At 34.7% G+C, this 21,542-nt stretch overlaps 1 protein-coding gene across 10 annotated transcripts in view; it reads left to right on the forward strand.

Annotated features, from left to right (window-relative positions):
* The window catches only part of HDAC9 (histone deacetylase 9), a 581,092-nt gene that overhangs the window by 500,904 nt on the left and 58,646 nt on the right, over nt 1-21,542 (forward strand). For all 10 annotated transcript variants that reach the window (XM_027102607.1, XM_027102608.1, XM_027102611.1 and 7 more), the window contains one exon: nt 1,214-1,347. In XM_027102607.1, coding sequence (XP_026958408.1) covers nt 1,214-1,347 — 134 coding nt within the window. The remainder of the gene's footprint in view (nt 1-1,213; nt 1,348-21,542) is intronic.

The raw sequence follows: 21,542 nt of genomic DNA on the forward strand, positions 1-21,542 counted from the left end.
ATTCATCCACCCAGTTGGCAAATCATACCAAATGGTGGCAAGGATGTGACTAAACTGGGATTCTAATATATACTGCTTCTCAGAGTGGGGATTGATAATAGTCCTTTGGAAATGATCTGGTATTATTTAGCAGGTTTTAAGTCATGACAATTTCACTCTGCTCTTGCACATGTACACCAGAAGACTGGTATAAGAATGTTCATGGGACATTTTTTTTTTTGGCCGCACTACATGGCTTGTGGGATCTTAGTTCCCCTGACCAGGTATGGAACCCCGGGCCCACAGCAGTGAAAGCACAGAGTCCTATCCACTGGACCTCGAGGGAAGTCCCATAGGGGCATTTTTTGTAATAACACAAAACCTAAATATTTGTCAGCAGGAGAATGGGTAAATAAATTCTTCTATACTTGTTAAATGGCCTACTAGACAGCATAGAACTGTAGCTACATGTATCAACAGAGATGAGCTAACAAAATGTGTGAAAAGAGCAAGGTGCAAAAGTATAAAACCATTTTTATAAAGTTCCAAAATAAGCAAATTAACAATGGAAAGCAAAGGAGTTATAAACATAAACTCAGGATCCTGATTTCCCATAGTGAGGAGGAATTATGTTATTAGAGAGAAGCATACTGGGGACTTCAAAAGTATTTTCCTTAAATTGGAAGGTGAGTGACCAGGTGTTTGTTATATTATACTTTATAACATAAATAGATATTATTTTTTGCATTTATCAACTATTTCATAGTAAAAGAATGTCTGTAAAATCTATTGTGATAGTTAAGTACTTTGAGGTGATATATAGAAAACTTCCTTTTATAATGAAGGCAGATGATGGAAACAGGAAAGAAATATTAAGGAAACGGAATTCTTTACCTTATTAACAGCGAAACACTATTCAAGTTTTTCATCCAGGTACACATAGAATGTGTTGTGAAAGGCAGTAATGTGCACTGGTGAAGAACCAAAACGACTGTTGCAAATCTTAGTTGTGATACTTCTTAGCTGTGGGATCTTGGGTTTTGGTGCCCTCATTTGTTAAATAGAGATACTAATAGGACCTAATTTATCAAGTTATTGTGAGTATTAAACAAGTTAGCACATGGGAAGTGCTGAGAAAGGACATATGCAGAATAAATGCTCAATCAATATTAGATTCTAGTGGTCAGTTAACTTTTAATTTATACTTTGAAATGTTCTGTTTGCATTATGTTAGGCTTTGGTCATTTGACGAAGCAATTGATGACACTGGCTGATGGACATGTGGTGTTGGCTCTAGAAGGAGGACATGATCTCACAGCCATCTGCGATGCATCAGAAGCCTGTGTAAATGCCCTTCTAGGAAATGAGGTAAAAAACTAAAAGTACAAAAGAGTAGGGGTAAAGGACCAGGAATGTATGCATGCATAGTTTTTGTCTTTTTTAAAATCACGTGAACTCAGAAAACACAATGGAGCTCTTACAATTTTAAGGAAGAAGGAAAGCCTTAGATAAGAAAAGTTTACATGTTCTCATGGTATATGCTATAACTTTTGCCCAGTTATGGAATCCATATAGTACTCCCCTTGATCAGGTTATTGGCAGACGTCAATAAATAAGTAAAGATAACCCTTGGGAGGAAATGGTTTGTATATTGATCCGGCTAATGAGCAGTGAAACATTGAAAAAGAAATAACTCAAAGAAAAGTTCTCTTAATATTTTCTGTAGGATTATGTCAGTTCAGGGGGGAAAAAAGCTTTTGAAAAATATTTTTTCAGCTTTATTAAGGTATAATTGGCAAATAAAATTATAGTACATATATCTAACATATACAGTTATGATTTGATGTGCGTATACATTGTAAAAGGATTCCCTCCATTGAGTTCATTTAACACATTCATCACCTCACAGTTACTTTTTTTTTGATGAAAATACTTAAGTTCTACTCTCTTAGAAAATTTAATTATACAAGACAGTATTATCAGTTATATTCACCATGTTATACATTACATCCTCAAGCCTTATTCATCTTATAAGTGAAAGTTTAAAAACATTTACCAACCTCTCCTTATTCCCCCCACCACCCAGCTGCTGGCAACCACCATTCTACCCTCTGTTTCTATGAATTCAACTATTTTGTTTGTTTGTTTTTGGTTCTACATAAGTGATACCATGTAGTTTTTCATTTTCTCTGGCTTATTTCACTTGGCATAATACCATCCATGTTCATCCATGTTGTCACAAAAGACAGAATTTCATTCTTTTTTCTAAGATTGTGAAATATTCCATTGTATCTGTGTATGTGTATGTGTGTGTATTACATTTTCTTTATCCATTCATCTGTGGATGGACACCTACATTGTTTCCAAACCTTGACTATTGTGAATAGTGCTGCAATAAATCTGGCAGTTCAGATATCTCTTTGAGATAATGAAATAGTGATTTCATTTCCTTCGGATATTTGCCCAGAAGTGAGATTCCTGGGTCATATGGTAGTTCTATTTTTAATTTCTTGAGGGACCTCCTACTGTTTTCCATAGTGACTATACTACCAAGAATGCACAAGGGTTCCCTTTTCCCAACATCCTTACCAGCATTTATCTCTTCCCTTTTTGATAATACACGTCCTAACAATATGTGAGGAAGTATCTCATTATGGTTTGATTTGCATTTTCCTGATCATTAATGATGTTGAATACCTTTTCGTGTACATGTCGCCGTTTGTATGTCTTCTTTGGAAAAACACATATTCAGGTCCTTTGCCCATTTTGAATTGTGGTATTTGGTTTAGTTTGTTTGTTTGTTTGTTTTGCTATTGAGTTGTATGAATTCCTTGTATATTTTGGATACTAACTGCTTATTGGATATATGGTAAATACTTTTTCCCATTCCATGGGTTGCCTTTTCATATTATTGATGATTACCATTGCTGTGCAGAAGCTTTTTAGTTTGAGGTAGTCCCACTTGTTTATTTTTGCTTTTGTTGTCTTTTCTTTTGTTCTCAAATCCAAATAACCATTGCCAACGGCGATGTCAAGGAGCTTACCCCCTATGTTTTCTTCTAAGAGTTTTTATGATTTCAAGTCTTAAATTTATGTCTTTAATCAATTTTGAATTGATTTTTGTGTATAAGATAGGGATCCAGTTTCATTTTTTGCATATGGCTATCCAGTTTTACCAACACCATTTATTGAAGAGACTATTCTTTCCCTATTGTATATTCCTGGTTCCTTTCCTGAAGATTAATTAATGGGTTTATTTCTGGGATCTCTCTTCTGTTCTTTTAATCTATATATCTGTTTTTAATGACAATATCATACTGTGTTGATTACTTGTAATATAGTTTGAAATCAGGAAATGTGATAACTCCAGCATTATTCTTCCTTCTCAAGATTGCATTGGCTATTTGGGGTTCTTCTGTGGTTTCATATGAGTTTTAGGGTATTGGGTATTATGGACATTTTAATTATATTAACCTTCCTGTTCCATGAACCTAGGATATCTTTCCATTTATTTGTGTCTTCAATTTCCTTTATCAGTGTCTTAAAGATTTTTGTGTATAGATCTCTCACTTCCTTGGATAAATTTATTCCTGAGTAGTTTGTTTTTGATGCCATTGTAAATGAGATTTTTGTTTTCTTTTTCAAATAGTTAATTGTTAGTGTACAGAATCACGACTGATTTTTCTGTGTTGATTTTTTTATCCTGCAACTTTGCTGAATTCATTTAGTTTTAACAGCTTTTTGGTGGCATCTTTAGGGTTTTCTATATGTATCATGTCATCTGCAATAGTAACAGTTTTACTTCTTGTTTTCTGATTTGGATGCCTTTTATATCTTTTTCTTGCCTGATTGCTTTAGATAGTATTTACTTACAGTACTATATTGAATAACAGTGACAGGAGTGGGTATCCTTATCTTGTTTCTAATCTTAGAGGAAAAGTTTTCAGCTTTTCAATATTGAGTATGATGTTAGCTGTGTGTTTCTCATATACGGGACTTATTATGTTGAGGTACCTTCCTTCTATACCAAATTTATTGAGAGTTTTTTTCATGAAAGGATGTTGAATTTTGTCAAATGCTTTGTCTGCATCTATTAAGATGATTATATAGTCTTTATCCTTCATTTTGTTGATGTAGCTTATTGCATTTATTTATTTACAGATGATGAACTACGCTTGCATCCCAGGAATAAACCCCACTTAATCATGGCATATGATCCTTTTAATGTACTGTTGAATTCACTTTGCTAGTATTTTGTTGAGGATATTTGATCTCTGTTCATCAGGGATATTGGCCTGTAATTTCTCTCCTTGTAGTGTTCTTTACTGGCTTTGGTATCAAGGAAATGCTGACCTCCAAAAATGAGTTTGGACATCTTACCTCCTCTTCAATTTTTTGGATGAGTTTGAGAAAGATTGGTATTACTTCTTCTTTAATATTTGATGGAATTCACCAGTGAAGCCATCTGATTCTGGACTTTTCTTGGTTGGGAGGTTTTTGATTACTAATTCAATCTCCTTACTAGTAATTTGTTTGTTCAGATTTTCTGTTTCTTCGTTATTCAATCTTGATGCGTTTTTTGTTTCTAGAAGTTTATCCATTTCTTCTAAGTTATTTAATTTGTTGGCATATAATTTTTCATAGTAGTTTCTTATGTTCCCTTGTATTTCTGTTATGAATTGTAATGTCTCCTCATGCATTATTAATTGAGGCCTTTCTCATTTTTTCTTAGTCTAGGTAAAAGTTTATCAATTTTATCTTTTCATAAAACAAGCTTAGTTTTATTGATTTTTTTCTATTGTCTTTTTAATCTCTATTTTATTTATTTCCACTCCGATCTTTGTTGTTTCCTTCTTTCTACTAATTTGGCCTTAGTTTATTCTTCACTTTTTAGTTTCTTGAGGTGTAAAGTTAGGTTGTTTAGTTGAGATCTTTCTTTTTTCTTAATGTAAGCATTTATCACTATAAACTTCTCAGAATGGATTTTGCTGCATGCCATACGTTTTGGTAATTTGTGCTTCCATTCTCATTTGTCTCAACATTTATTTTATTTCTTTTGATTTCTTCTTTGACATATTGATCGTTCAGTAGCATGTTGTTAAATTACTATCTATTTGTGAATTTTCCAGTGTTTTCTTGTCATTGATTTCTAGTTTCATGCTATTGTGGTCAGAAAAAATAATTGGGATGATTTCAGTCTTTTAAAATTTGCTAAGACTGGTTTTGTGGCCTACTGTATTATCTCTCCAGGAGAATGTTCCATGTGTGCTTAAGAAGAATGTATATTCTGCTGCTGTTGGTTGGAATGATCTGTATATGTCTGTTAGGTCTATGCCATCTAATGTAGTTTAAGTCCAGTGTTTCGTTATTGATTTTCTATCTAAGCTATCCGTTGTGTTATATCCTCTTGGTGAATTGACCCTTTATCATTTTATAATGATCTTCTTTGTCTTATATTACAGTTAGGGGGTTAAAGTTTATTTTTTCTGATATAAGTATACCTGCCCTGCTTTTTTTTTTTTTTTTTTGCTGTACGTGGGCCTCTCACCGTGGCGGCCTCTCCCATTGCAGAGCACAAGCTCCGGACGCGCAGGCCCAGCGGCCATGGCTCACGGGCCCAGCCGCTCTGAAGCATGTGGGATCTTCCCGGATCGGGGCACGAACCCATGTCCCCTGCATCGGCAGGCGGACTCCCAACCACCGCGCCACCAGGGAAGCCCTGCCCTGCTTTTTGTTTCCATTGGCATGGCATATATTTTCCATCCCTTCACTTTCAGCCTGTGTGTCCTTAAACCTGAAGTGATTCTCTTGTAGACAGCATGTAGTTCAGCCTTGTTTTTTTAATCATTCAGCAACTATATCTTTTGACTGGAGAATTTAGTCCATTAAATTTAAAGAAGTTATTGATATATATGGGCTTACTGTTGCCATCTTGTTGTTTCCTGGCTGTTTCGTACTTCTGTTTTTCCTCTCTTGCTGTCTTCCGTTTGTGAATTGATGATTTTGTGTAGTGGTATGTTTTGATTCCCTTCTCTTTATCTTTTGCATATCTACTATAGGTTTTTGCTTTGTGATTAGGCTTACATAAAACTTCGTATAGTTTTAATAGTGTATAATATTTTAAGCCAATAACACTTTAATTTTTAATGCTTAGAAAAGCTCTACATTTTTATACTTTCCTCCCACAATTTGTTTTTGATGTCAAAATAACATTTTTTATACTGTGTAATCATTAAAAATTATTGTAGTTATGGATTATTTTTAATACTTCAGTCTTTTAACCTTTACACTAGAGTTATAAGTGATTTACCCACCACCATTACAATATAAGAGTATTCTGAATTTAAGTATGAAAATATATATATATGTATGTATACACATGTATGTGTGTGTGTATATATATATATATTTATAATATATACATACTTTACCAGTGAGTTTTATATACTTTTATGTTTTCATGTTACTAGTTAGCATCCTTTAGTTCAGGTTGAAGAACTCCCTTTAACATATCTTGTAAGGCAAATCTACTGGTGATGAACCCTTCAGCTTTTGTTTGTCTTCAAAACTTTATCTCTCCTTGAATTCTTAAGGACAGCTTTGCTGGGTGAAGTATTCTTGGTTGGCAGTTTTTTCTTACTACACTTTGAATATATTATCCCATTCGCTTATGGTCTGCAAGTTTTCTGTTGAAAAATCCACTCATAATCTTAATGAGATTCCCTTATATGTAACAAGTTGCTTTTCTCTTGCTGCTTTTGAGATTCTCTCTTTGTCTTTAAGTTTGACAATTTAATTATAATATACCTTGATGTGTCTCTTTAGATCCATCTTATTTGGTATTCTTTGGGATTCCTGGATCTGGATGTCTGTTTCTTTCCCCAGGTTAGGATAGTTTTTAGCCACTATTTCTTCAGATACACTTTCTGGCCCTTTCTCTCTCTTCTCCTTCTGGGAAACTTAAAATGTATATGGTGGTCTGCTTAATGGTGTTCATTAAGTCCTTTAAGCTATCGTCATTGTTTTTCATTCTTTTTTCTTTTGCTGCTTTGATTTGATGAGTTTCACTGCCTTGTCTGAGTTCCCTGATCTTTTCTTTTACTTGATCTAGTCTGCTGTTAAACTCCTTTATTGAATTTTTCAGTTCACTTATTGTATTCTTCAGTTCTGTGATTTCTGCTTGGTATTTTTTTAATATTTTCTTTCTCTTTGTTGAAATTCTCACTTTGTTCATGCATTGCTCCCTGACCTTGGTGACCATATTTAGGACTGTTATTTTGAATACTCTGTGGGGTAAATCACTTATCTCCATTTCACTAAGATTAGTTTCTGGAGATTTATCTTCCTTTGTTTGGAATATATTCCCCTGTTTCTTCACTTTCCTTGACTTTCTTTGTTGGTTTCTGCACATTATAAAAACACCCACCTCTCCCAGTCTTGATAGACTGGTCTCATTAGGAGAAGAACTTTGTCTATCAGCCCAGCCCAAGCTCCTGGTTACCTCTCAAACCTTTGTGATTGTCCAAGCCACAGTCTTCATCGTTAGTGGCTCCCAGTAGTTGAGGGTGTGCCCAGACCTATAAGTGTCCATAAGGCAAGAATCACAGTCAGCACCTAGAAGTAGGCTGATTACAAGCTGGCTGGAAAGTATGCAGTCAAACCCCTTCCAAAGAGAAACTGTGAGATGGAAATTTTTGCCTTTCCTTCTACACTGAATTCGGGTGTGTTGACATGAGGGGTACTCCTGTGCTCATTTAAAACTTACTTCTTTGTTTGCTACAGTCCTATGGGACTAATAAACACATGCTCTATTAGCTGTCAGAGCTAGGTGATTTGGGGTCCCATCCTTCAGGTCGCAACCATAAAACTTGTGGTGCTAGATATGTGTACAAGCTCCTTCCATGGAGACACTTGGTGACTTGGTTTTATTGTTGGAGGGAACCAGAAGAAGAAGGCAGGAGAAGTGCCCACCAGCTATTGAACGCTCTGGGGAGAATCACAGTCAGCATCTTGATGTGAACTAATTAGAAGCCAGACCCCTCAGGCAGCAGCTTGTAAAGTATGTAGTCAAATCCCTTGCAGAGAAAGACTGGGAGATGAGCATTTTTGCCTGCTCCCTCTGCACTGATCCTTGGGAGGATAGCTATAGTATTGATGGTAAGTGCTCACATACTTAAGAACTGCTTTTTTGTTTGCTATGGTCCTATGGAACTCAAGAAACCAAGCCCTGTTGGCTTTCAGAGCTAAGTATTTTGGGAGCCTTAAAAGTTGGGGTGCTAGATGTATAGTCCAAACCCTTCACTCCTCAGGGAGAAGCTGGGAAATGAGTGTTCATGGCAAAAGTGTATCTAAGAATTTCCCACCCATTTTGATATGGGTATTTTCTCATTTGCTCAGTGTGTAGTCGTCACTCAGCTAGTTTCTTTCAAGGGAATTGCTCTGTTTGTAGCTATACATTCAGTGCATCCATGGGAAGAAGAAAATTCAAGAGCCTCCTGTGTCACCATCTTGGTCTGGAGTCTTAAAAATATTTATAAACTCTTTTTTTCGGTCACCATTTGTAAATTCTTTCGGCTGAGAGATACATACTATTTCCATCTTACAGATGGTGATATCGAGTCTCAAAGAGGTTTGAGAAATCCATTCAAAGTCATGCAGCCAGAATGCAATAGATCCAAGACCTGAACTTGAATTTACATTGCCAAAGGTCATTCTTTTTTCTTTCACATCACATAACTAAATTGCAACATATTTTTCTGACTACTCTGGAGAAGACTTCAGATCAAATTACCATTAGGTTCACTTCCAGACCATGGAAAGCTTTTGGACAAATTAATTGCAATTCAACAAATATTTCAAAGTTCACATGCATTCATTAATATTATCATATCAATTCATTTATTTTTCTAGTGAATGTACAGAATGTTACAGCTACTTTATATATTTTGCCTTTTTTCACAAACTCAAAATATTACTTTGCTTATAAAATAAACATATACAAAATCATTTTGAAAATCTGTAATTCATACTGTTCTTTAAAAGTAACTCATGATGGGCTTCCCTGGTGGCGCAGTGGTTGAGAGTCCGCCTGCCGATGCAGGGGACACGGGTTCGTGCCCCGGTCTGGGAGGATCCCACATGCCATGGAGCGGCTGGGCCCATGAGCCATGGCCGCTGAGCCTGTGCGTCCGGAGCCTGTGCTCCGCAACGGGAGAGGCCACAACAGTGAGAGGCCCGTGTATCTCAAAAAAGTAACTCATGTTTTCACCTGCAGGGTGAAGTATATTCACCCTGAAGGGGAAAAAGTATATTTTCTTCTGCACACTGAACACATAAGTTTTATTGTCATTATCTTACAAACCTATGATGTTTCAATATGATTATTGTGCTATATTTATTTAAGTAAATATGTACATTTTTAATTTGAAGGAAAATATGAGACAGAACACTTGAGCACTGCTCAAGTCTTTACTCTGTTGTGTAATATTAGCACAGTAACTCAAAGGATGTAACTATCTGGTGATTAATGTTGTTATTAGTGGACTGCTAATTCATATCACACACAGGTCATGGTGTCTAAGATTTTCTAAATATTAGAATATTTCTGAGATTCCTATGAACAAATAACATCAAACAGAATGTTGAGGTTTTATTTTTTGGTTTTTTTGTTTTTCATTGAAATAAGGGAGTGCAAAAAATGAATACTACTTCTACCTTATCAGTTAATGTTGGGCTGTTCTCTCTGCCTACCAGATAACGTATTTTGCATATTCACCTATATTCTCAAATTACTTATTTCATTTTAAATATAGAAACATTTTAAGGAAGTAGATGGTTTTAATATTTGCATGCAAAGGCTTACACCAGATGGGCAGAAAATCACAGTATGGTGTGGATTGTGGCTCCATGGATGATTGACCTGCCCAGAAAGAAATGTTACCCAGTTGCAAAAGCCAACTACTTTTCCAACTATGTGAAAAGAAATTATGGATTTCACTGGCTCTATTTGAACACATTCATTCAAATGACATTCTATCTCTGTGCTCTTGTAATCTCTGCACTTGGCCCACTCCCTTCTTCCAAGGGAGGATTTCCAGTGAAGATGGAATAATTTTTCCTGTGGTCTCTTTCTTTAAAAGATGATTGTATTTCAGAACAGATGCAAGTCAGTTGTATGGAGTTACATGTTTTTCTTAATTTATCTGAATTTACTGAAAAAGCAAAATGGATGTGTTTTGTACCTTCCTTCCCTTGTATGCTCATTTGACTAGGATGTCTTTGATCACTTTATTATATAAGCTATACCTAGAGATCAAAGACACTGTTTTCGTAGAACAGTTACTGACATTAGAGGGATGTCACCTAATTTAAAGTTTGAGACCTATGCCCTCTATGTTTTTAGAAAGACCAGGCTTGAAATAGAGGAAGGGCTAAAAGTACCATTGGCCAATCTTAAACATGCCCATGTGTGTGTATAAATGCTAAAAATTCCAGTAAGTGATAAACTAAATGATTTTTTGGGGCTACATTGACTATTTAATCAACTTCAATTATCTGGATGTCTTATAGTAAATTTGATTTAGTTATTATAATACCCTAAATGCTACCTGTTCCTTTTCATTGGCTGTCTTCAATTACACAAGCACAATCTAAAATTTGTTCATTATGAACTAAACAAGAGAGATTTAAGTAATCTATGTCTTTCTTTTTTAATTGAGATATCTTAGGGATATAAGCAAAAATATAGATTTTTCACAAAATACTTTAAGGGTAACAGATGGATTTGGTATATTGAACTTTGAAAGGTAAATTTTGGTGTGTCAGGTCTATCAATACACAGAGAAACAAAGCTAAGAGAAAGAATGATTTTTTAAATGAAAAATGGAAGAAAAATACATATGTGTTGTACATTATAATTCATTTGAAAAAAGGAAATGAAAATGTAATACTTGAAACAACATATGAAACAAAAAGTTCTTCTCTCTTTCATTGACAATATAATTTATAATCCATGGCCTGGTTTTCTGTATTTTTTTCCAGTTCAAAGGTCATCATGACTAACAGCATCACTACACTGAAGTTTTAAGTTTCATTCCCTTAGAAAAACTAATATATAAGGCATAGTGCTTGTACCTCACCTTTGAAAAAAAGTGCATACATGTCGTTTTCATAGTAGTATGTGGTAGGCTCTAGGTAAGAAAATAAAAAAGGATGTCTTTCAGGATACCAATTATTGCAATTTCAAATCCCATTTTCCTTCCAAACTCCCTTTTCAAGTGATTAATAGGGCAATTATAACTTATTATCCGGGATTTCACTTTTACAAATAACAAAATGTAGTAAAGCTTGAGCTTAAAACATTGGCAGAACATATACTGGCTTCTCAACACTGAACATGCAATTGAACTCAAATTAGGAAGGTCAAGAAGGGCTTTTTTGAGAGACTCTGCACTTTGTCAGATGTATTTATTCATGTGCAGAGGATTTAGAGTTCATTTTGCCAGTTTTTTGAATGCTATTTCTTTTCCTTGTTGTTCTTGGCCAGGCCATGTCAATACAGCAGAATGCTGCTTCATATGGCTTATTATCAGCAGAATAATATGTATTACATAACCCAAAGGGATTGTAAAATCAGCAGGAACTCTTGGCTCTGCATCTCAATGTAGATACATAGATGGGTACCACAAACTTGATTTTTTTAAAAAAACTAAGTTATCTGAGTGTTACACCCAAAATAGGCATTTCTTCTTTTAAATATTTTTTTATCATGAAAGTGATCTAGTTAGCAAAACATCTCTTAACTATTCTTTTAAGAAATATGCACAAGGTCAGTCAAAATAATATACTATTGGATTAAAACTAATTTGAGCATGATACAGGAAATGCCTTGAGGCAACTGATTTTGAAGACATACCAGAAGTCCATTTTTTTCCTTTTTGTTGGCAAAGTTCAGGACTTGGATTTATCAGTCCAGTCACTGTATGATGAATATTTTTGAACTTCTTTAATGAAGCACTTAGAAACTCCAGCTTGAGGATTGTAAGAAATTAAAGTGACTATCTAAATGTGAAGAATCAGGTTGCTTGGACTAGCATCAGAGATACCTATGTGAATAGTCACATCGTTTGTTAGTTGTAGTAATAGAAACATCTGTGAGGTTCTCAGAGACACTGATTTTGGTAATCTGCATTTGTGCTGGCTGGCAAACAATGTCACAGTTGCTTTAAGGCCACATTTGCCTACTGTTATGCAAAGCCAATTAGCAGCACCCTGGGTTGCTTCCTCTGAAAGAAATTTTCTTAGGAGGTGAGAAAAGCTTAAGCAGTTGGCATTCCTATGGAATTTAAAATAAAAACATTGAAAAACTTAAGATAGGTAAAAGAAAGGAGAGTACATATAGCACTAAGAGCCTTGAGTAGTGACTTGAGAACATGGCCATTAAAAGACCACCTGTCAAAACAGAATAAATGACTGTTTTAAGCTTGTTAGAGAAAAAAAAAATTGCCGTAGACATGGAAACTGTTGAGATGATGCTACAGCCTCTGGTACTGAAGGTTCTGCACTTAGCATTTGAGTCTATAGCATGTCTTTTCTTGATCTCCCTCACTCTTATTAAGGTTTGGCTTCTAGGCCTTTCTTCCTTCCCTCCTTTCTCTCTCTCTCTCCTGTTGATTAGGCTCAGCTGCTTTTATTTGACTTGATTTCAGCAACAGTGGCTACACTTAGTGATTGTGTATGTTTATAATCTTGCCAAGATGACTTTTTGCTCTAAAGGTGCTGAAAAATCTCTCGAATTGACTTAAGTGTTGACAACCACCGCTGAGGTGAACTGTTGAGATGTTGTTGTCTGAGTTGCTCATCAGGGGTTTGTTTGTATTAGATTTTGAATGGATGAGCCATTTTACCATCTTTTTCATCCTTTAGATGATGTATGGCTGACTCCATCAGGGAACTGGTGTGAATCTGGGAAAGCTTACAAAAGCTCCTAAATAGTTGCAAGTCATGAGTCGAGAGAGGGAGAAGTGACTACAGGGAAAATGTGTGATAATCCAGAGTAATGTTTTTCATGGTCTTTTCTTAGACTTTGAAACCTATCTGCACTCTGAAAAAGTGTATGGATAATCTAAAGAGTTAAAATGTTTTGGAAAATATTATTTGAAGATATTCTCTATTGTATTGATAGATAAAGCCTATGAATTTGCATTTCTTAAAAGCCTATGAGAAGTAGAGCCAAAGTGATTGTCGAGTTTTCTGTTTATCTGTTTTAGCAAATGCCAAATAAACTAGAAGTTATCTGGATAACTCAAAACTCCATCATGCAGATCTTCTGTACTGGTTGTCTTTAGGCTTTTTAGAAGGTGTTAAAAGGAATGTGGGCTGGGAACCTGGACACTTCTTAGGGTTCTGGTTACCAATAAAGGAGAGAAAGCATTTCTTTTCAGTGGTGAAGTAAACATGTTATGATATTCATTTGTCTGTCTATTCATTCAGTAGTCTTTTATTGGACATCAATTTTATACCCGTAAGTTCTGATACAAGTAAAAGTAAAAGAAATATAAACAAAGTACTTTGGGAGTGTAATGTAGGACCCATTATTTTTAACTATAAGGATGGAGGAATATTTTAATAGAGGAAGTAACTTTTAACTTTGATCTTGAATAAAAATGATAATTTGACAAGCTGAAATCAAAGCAAAGAATTTCTCTCTTGTAGTGGAGATAACATAGATAAAGACATTAAGACTTCTTGGAATTGTGGATGACTCTTTTTTGGGCTTGTTTGTTTGTGGCAGAGGAGAGGATACTTTGAGTGGAATAAAAGTGAATAATGAGATTGGATCAGTGGAATGGAATACTGTAAGGAATTAGAATTCCTGTGGACAATATGGAAGACTTGAACAAATGAGTCCCATCCTTTGTGGTAAAATAACAACAAAACAGTGTGTGCGTTTTGAATAAGGCAATCTCATGCAAGAAAACAAAAGTTTATTAAGGAAATAATTGTTAGGAACAATTTCCCCCAAATTATCAACAAACAAAATAATAGCCTATTAGTGATATGTTAGAGCTGTCTCTTAATGGCTTGTGAGTGCTAAGTGTGTGCATCTCTGCTCAAATCTGAGTTCAGTGATATCGCATTGTTAGCTTGAAATAGGCTATGGTGGGAGTATTTACACCATGGAAATCAGCAAATGCTACAAATTACAACTATTGTTTTTGACAGTCAGCTGTTAAACATTTACCACTGTACCACTGCTGCATGATATGTGAAACAGGTCTTAGCAGAAAAGTCAATATTTCAAACACAGTATAGTAAAAATCTCTTTACGTAACAAAATAATTAAGGAAAAACTGTTTAAAACATGCATATCAGCAGATTGAAATAGAGAAAACAAAAAAGCAAATGAGGATAAGACAAACAAGAATAAAAGACAGTGAAACATGAGGAGTTACAAAACTTATTTGAAAAACAGGGACAAGGAAACAAGATTTTTTGCTTATAGGATGAATTAAGCCGTTTTTAATAACAATTGATGTCTAGACTATGGACATTACATTAGGAAACTACACATAAAGCACTGACCGCACATCTCTTAAATGTTATTGAAACTTCAGTTTAACATGCACCTTTTAATATATATAGTATTTTCCTAACTCAACTGGGTGATTTGGAATATTTTCTCATTATATTGCATATTTACACTCTTACCTCAATGTTTAAACAAAATATTGATAGTGTGAATTATCCAACTAATTGTATTCATTATCCTCTTTCTAATAGACCACTATGCCTCCTTTTTACCTTTAAGTTCATTTTTAATTATTTAGCTAGTTATTGCCATAGATGCTTAAATATGCCATCATGTCCAAACTTTCCATAGTTAAGTACCATGGAAACTGTGATATACTATTTGGATATGATAGTGGATAGAGGCACTTCCTCATAGTCTTCCTCCTTCCATTCATTGGCCAATATATTGTATAACCTACATTTATCTAAGCTGGGGTAGTTTTGGATAAAACTCAACTAATAGAATAATAACCATGTAATAATCTCAGAGTCTAGCCCCGCTGTCCCTCATATTTTATTAAGGGAATTCCTTCAGTATCTCCTGTGAGCTGAATGGCCATGACTGTACCCTTTGCCTCTTGGTCCTCCTGATAGTCTCATAAGACTTGTTAGGTTTATATCACTTCTCTTGGCCAGAGGTGTATCTTCATTGCTGTGTGATATCACCATTGTCTATATGAAGGTAGGTTGCAGGCAGACTCAGTCTGAACAATCGCAATAGTGTGTCAGTATAGTAACTTGATTATCAGTAGAATCTATTCTGATTTACTTTTGTTTCCCATCTATTTGGTCAAGAATTTTAATGACTCCAAATGAGTAAAAGGGGTTATTTTGAGAATGACTCATGAATCACAATATGGATAAAATTATATCCAGGTTTACTTAAGCAATCAAATTAAACATATACAACTAATTGCAGGCATCTCTAAGATAATTATTTCAATGAGAGCTGAGTTTTAACCACCAATCCCTCCTCACTAGGGAATCCAGAATAGTTCCTCAGCATGGAGAGTCAGGTATTCATGGCACTCTGCTTCCCTTATCCTCTTGGTCTTGATCATCATATTCTTCCAAGGTTCCACAAGATCTTTGACCCTGACAACTGAACCTTTTCTGCATTTTTTTTCTGAGTTGCTTTGCATGTTATAGGGGACTTTCAGTTCCCTTTATAGGTGAATTTGTGGCCTGTATCTAAGAATGTAACTTGTTCTTGCTGCAAAACCTATAATCTCACTTTTTTTCTTAGATGCACCATAATATAGTAGAATAAGCATGGACTCAAGAACCAGACTTAGTTTCCCTATTCCCTTATGTCATAAAACATATTCTCTTTTTAAACTGCTTTTAATGATAAGATACAATATTCATATAGAAAAGTGCATTAGACATGAATGTACAATGCAATGAAATATCACAAATAGAACACATATATAACTATCAACCAAGTCAATAAACAGAATAATGTCAGCACCTCAGCAGATCACATACACACTTTCCCAATCAGTACTTCCTTTCTCTTTTCTGAAAGTAACCAATTTTCTGGTTTCTAACATAAGATTTTAATTTATCTGTTTTTGAGCTTTGTATACATGAAATCACATATATATATATATATATATACATATATATATGATTATATATATATAACTTATTTTGCTCAACATTGTGAGATTCATCCATACTTGTGCAATAAGCTATAGTTTATTCATTTTCATCATTATATAGTATTAGATTCCATAAAAAGACTTTCCAGGACAATGTCATGGTTTATTTATCTATTCTACTTTTAATGAGTAGAGGGAATTTTTCTAGTTTGGGGGCTGTTGTAAACAGTACGGTGATAGACATTTTATAAATGTTTTTTTGTACATTTGTACACACATTTCTGTTGAGTATATATCTAAAAGTAGTATTGCTGGGTCATGGGGTATGCATGCATTTGATCTTTGTAGATAATACCAAACTGCTTTCCATAGGGTTTGTCACAATTCATACTCTATCAGCAGCATATGACTATTTCCATTGTTCTGTGTCCTTCCAAAACTTGGTATTAGCAGTCTTTTAAAATTTTGGACATTTTTGTTATGTGTGTAGTAGAATATCATCATGGCTTTGCTCTTCCAGAATACTAATTAACTAAAACAGCTCTTCATCTATTTATTATTTGTACATACCATTTTTGAAGCACCTATTCAAGCTTTTGTTTACTTTCAGATGGACATTTTCTTACTTATTTGAGCAGTTCTTTTTTTAAAAATAAATTTATTTATTTATTTTTGGCTGTGCTGGGTCTTCGTAGCTGTGCAGTCTTTCTTTAGTTGCAGAGTGCGGGGGCTACTCTTCGTTGTGGTGCATGGTCTTCTTATTGCAGTGGCTTCTCTTGTTGCAGAGCATGTGCTCTAAGCACACGAGCTTCAGTAGTTGTGGCACGTGGGCTCAGTAGTTGTGGCTCACAGGCTCCAGAGTGCAGGCTCAGTAGTTGTGGTGCACGGGCTTAGTTGCTCCGCAGCATGTGGGATCTTCCCGGACCAGGGCTTGAACCCTTGTCCCTTGCATTGGCAAACGGATTCTTAACCACCGCGCCACCAGGGAAGCCCTGAGCAGTTCTTTATAGATTCTGTTGTTGGTTTCATATGTTGAAATACCTTGTCTGTCTTTTTACCCTCTTAATCATGTCCTTTGATAAATAAAAATAATTTTCAATGTAGTAATTTATCAGTCATTTCCTTTGGGATTAGTTCTTTTTGTATTCTGTTTAAATATTCTTTCTGTATACGCAAAATCATGAAAATATTCTCTCTATTCTCTTCTTAAAGATTTTTGACTTGAACATTCAGATGTGCAGTTCTTCAGGAATTGCATATGTATATGGCATAATTTAGAAGTCAAGTTTTTTTTAATGTGGATATATAGTTGATCAAGTACCATTTATTGAAAAGGCCATTCATTCCTTATGGCTCAGCAGTGGTATCTTTATCCATATATACATGGAGACTCTAGTCTTTTCTGCAGGTCTCATTATCCTTGAGACATTATCAGACTGTCTTCACTTACATAGTGTTATAAGCAATCTTGATATCTAGTAAAACAAATCTCCCAGTTTGTTTTTCTTCAAGACAGTCTTGGTTACATTTGTCCCCTTTGTGTTTTCATATACAATTTTAGAATCACCTTGTACAATTTCACAAGATACATATAAATGGATTTAGTTCACCAATAAAAGCAAAGATTATCACATAGTAATAAAAAGTGCTGTTTAAAGGGACACTTTCTGTGATATAGTGATAAAGTTTGAATATAAAAAATGAAGAAAAGGGACTTCCCTGGTGGCACAGTGCTTAAGAATCTGCCTGCCAATGCAGGGGACACAAGTTCGATCTCTGGTCCGGGAGGATCCCACATGCCCTGGGAGGATACCACATGCCACGGAGCAGCTAAGCCTGTGCGCCACAACTACTGAAGCTCGTGTGCCACAACTACTCAAGCCCACGTGCCTAGAGCCGATGCTCCACAACAAGAGAAGCCCCTGCCGTGAGAAGTCCGCACACCACAATGAAGAGTAGCCCCTGCTTGCCGCAACTAGAGAAAGCCCATGCACAGCAATGACGACCCAATGCAGCCAAAGATAAAATAAATAAATAAATAAATAATTTTAAAAAATTTAATGAATAAAAAATTAAACTACATTAACTTACTGAATGAAAGCTTACATGGCTCTATCAGTATCACTTTAGTGGATGTTAAGACAAAAAAAGAACTAGAGTTAGAGATGCTTCATAGTGGTAAAATATTCTATTAACTGGTAGGATAAAACAACTTAAAATTGTGTTTTAATAACACAGCTTCAAAGCATATCAAGAAAAAGCTGAATGAAACAAATGGAAAAAATAGTTAATACCACAATCATAGTGACAGACTTTAAGACACCTCTTTCAGCAGCTGATAGAGAAAGAAGACAGTAAAAAAGGGGGGTATGTATAAGACTTAAACACCTTAATAAACCTGCTCTAACTGAAATAAATAATAGGCTTTACCCAGTAACTGCAGAATATCATTCTTTTCAAGGACACATGTAAAGTTTTCAAAAATAGACCATATTTGGGGGTATAAAGCAAGTTTCAGTAAGTTTCAGCTAATGGATTTCAAAGAGTATAATCTCTCATAGTGAAACTAAACTAGAATCTATATTATATAACAAATGGAAAGATATCCCATGTTCATGGATTGGAAGACTTAATATTGTAAAAATGCCCTTACTACCCAAAGTAATCAAGAGATTCAATTACAATTCCTATCAAAATCCCAATACTTTAGCATTTTTTACAGAAATAGAAAAAAAATTCTAAAATTCATATGGAATCACAAAGGACCACAAATAAAAAAGCAATATTGAGAAAGAAGAATGAAGTTGGAAGCATCATATGTCCTGATTTCAAAATATATTACAAAGCTACAGTAATCAAAACAGTAGGGTACTGCCATAAAAACAGACATACAGACCAAGGGAACAGAATAGAAAGTACAGAAATAAATCCACACATATATGGTCAACTGATCTTCAAAAGAGTGCTAAGAATACAAAATAGAGAAGGGATAATTTCTTGAACAAATAGTATCGGGAAAACTAGATAGCCACTTGTAAAAGAATGAAGCTGTACCCTTTTCTTATACCATGCACAAAAATAAATGGGTAAGTAGTTAAACACTTTAACATAAGACCTCAAACTATAAAAATCCTTAAAAAAAAATAAGGGTAAACTTTTATGACTTCGGTCTCAGCATTAATTTCATGGATATGACACCAAAAGCATTGGCAACAAAACAGAATAAACTAGTGGGACGACATCAAACTGAAAAACTTCTGAACAACAAAGAAGACATTCAACAGAGTAAAAAGGCAATCTATGGAATGGGAGATAATATGTCCAAACCATATATCTGATAAGGTGTTCATCTCCAAAATATATATGGAACTCTTAACAGCTCAGTAGTAAAATATAGTAAACCTGATTTTAAAATGGGCTAAGGACTTAAATAGACATTTCTCCAAAGAAGACATACAAATGGCCAACAGGTATATGAGAAATGCTTAGCATCACTAATCATCAGGGAAATGTAAATCTAAACCACAATGAGATATCACTTCACATCTGTCAGAATATCAGGATGACGATTATTTAAAAAAACAAACAAAAAAAAACCCCAAAGACAAGAAGTGTTGGCAAGGACGTGGAGAAATTAGAATGTTTGCATTCTGTTGGTGGGGATACAAAATGGTGCGACTGCTATGTAAAACAGTATAGAGGGCTCTCAAAAAATTAAATATAGAACTACCATGTGATCCAGCAGTCCCACTTTTGGGTATTTATCCAAAAGAATCAAAATCAGGATCTCAAAGAGACATTAGCACTATGAATACTGAAGCCCTATTCACCATAGCCAAGATGTAGACACCAGCTAAATGTTCACTGACAGATGAATGGATAAGAAAATGGTATATACATACAATGGAATAGTATTCAGTCTTTAAAAGGAAATTCTGCAATATGCAACAACTTGGATAAACCTTGAAGACATTATGCTAAGTGAAATAATCCAGTTGCAGAAAGACAAATACTGTATGATTCCACTTATATAAGGTATATAAAATAATCAAATTCATAGAATCAAAGAGTGGAATGGTGGGTTGTCAGCAGATGAGGAGAGGGAGAATTGGGGAGTTACTAATCAATGGACATAGTGTTTCAGTCAAGCAAGATGAATAAGCTCTAGAGAACTGCTCTATAACATTGTACCTATAGTCATTAATAGCGTACTATACACTTTAAAAATCTGTTTAAGTAGTTAGATCTCATGTTCAGTGTTCTTACTACAATAAAATTAAATTAAAAAATAAAACAAAATACCAGTGATGTAAAATAAAAAGATGAAGTGTAAAACAAAACTTTGAAAAAGTGGTTGTATAATTTGAAATAAAAAGATAATTGGAAAATCTCATATATTTGGAGATTTCAAAATACAATCTCTTATGTGTCAAAGAAATCACAGTAAATTTAGTATTTTGAGCTGAATAATTATGAAAATATGAAATATCAAAAAAAGTGTAATATGTATAAGCTGAATTTGGAAACACATGTAAAGCTTTAAATGTATATACTAGAATAGAAAAAAGTTTAAAATTACAGATAGAAACACACAACTCAAGAAATTAGGAAATCAAAGCAACAAATTAAACATGAAGTGAGTGACTTAAATATAAAGAAACAATGAAATAAAAATAAGCATATAATATATAAGAATTAAAATGTCAAATTTTAGTTCTTTGAAATAATTAACAAAATTGATAGCACTCTAGAAAGACTGATTGAAAGAAAAGTCCTACATTACCAGCACTCTGAATGAAAAAAAGACTTTACCACAGATTTTAGTGTATTAAAATGATTACAAGAGGGCTTCCCTGGTGGCGCAGTGGTTGAGAGTCCGCCTGCCGATGCAGGGGACGCAGGTTCGTGCCCCCGTCCGGGAGGATCCCACATGCCGTGGAGCGACTGGGACCGTGAGCCATGGCCACTGGGCCTGCGCGTCCGGAGCCTGTGCTCCGCAACGGGAGAGGCCACAGCAGTGAGAGGCCCGCATACTGAAAAAAAAAAAAAAAAATGATTACAAGAGAATATTTTAAAAAAACTTCATGTAAAAGAAAATTGAAATTTTATTTGAAATGGAAAAATTCTTGTAAAAATAAACTGAATCAAAAAGACAGAAAATTTGAATGCTACCATAATTAACAAAATTGAATCTTCAATACCAGATATACCAACAGAAAACACCAGGCCCATATAGCTTCAGCAGTGAATTCTGCTAATAATTTATACTGTTTTAGAGTAAAGGGGAAGATGGGAAGAGAACACTTCATAAATGATTTTTGAGGCTAGTATACTATTGACACCCAAGCTCAAAAGAACATTATAAAAAAAGAATATTACAGGAAAATC

This window comes from Aethalodelphis obliquidens, unplaced genomic scaffold (assembly GCF_003676395.1).
Source record: "Aethalodelphis obliquidens isolate GAN/ISIS:26980383/991018 unplaced genomic scaffold, ASM367639v1 scaffold5, whole genome shotgun sequence".
Lineage (NCBI taxonomy): Eukaryota > Metazoa > Chordata > Mammalia > Artiodactyla > Delphinidae > Aethalodelphis > Aethalodelphis obliquidens.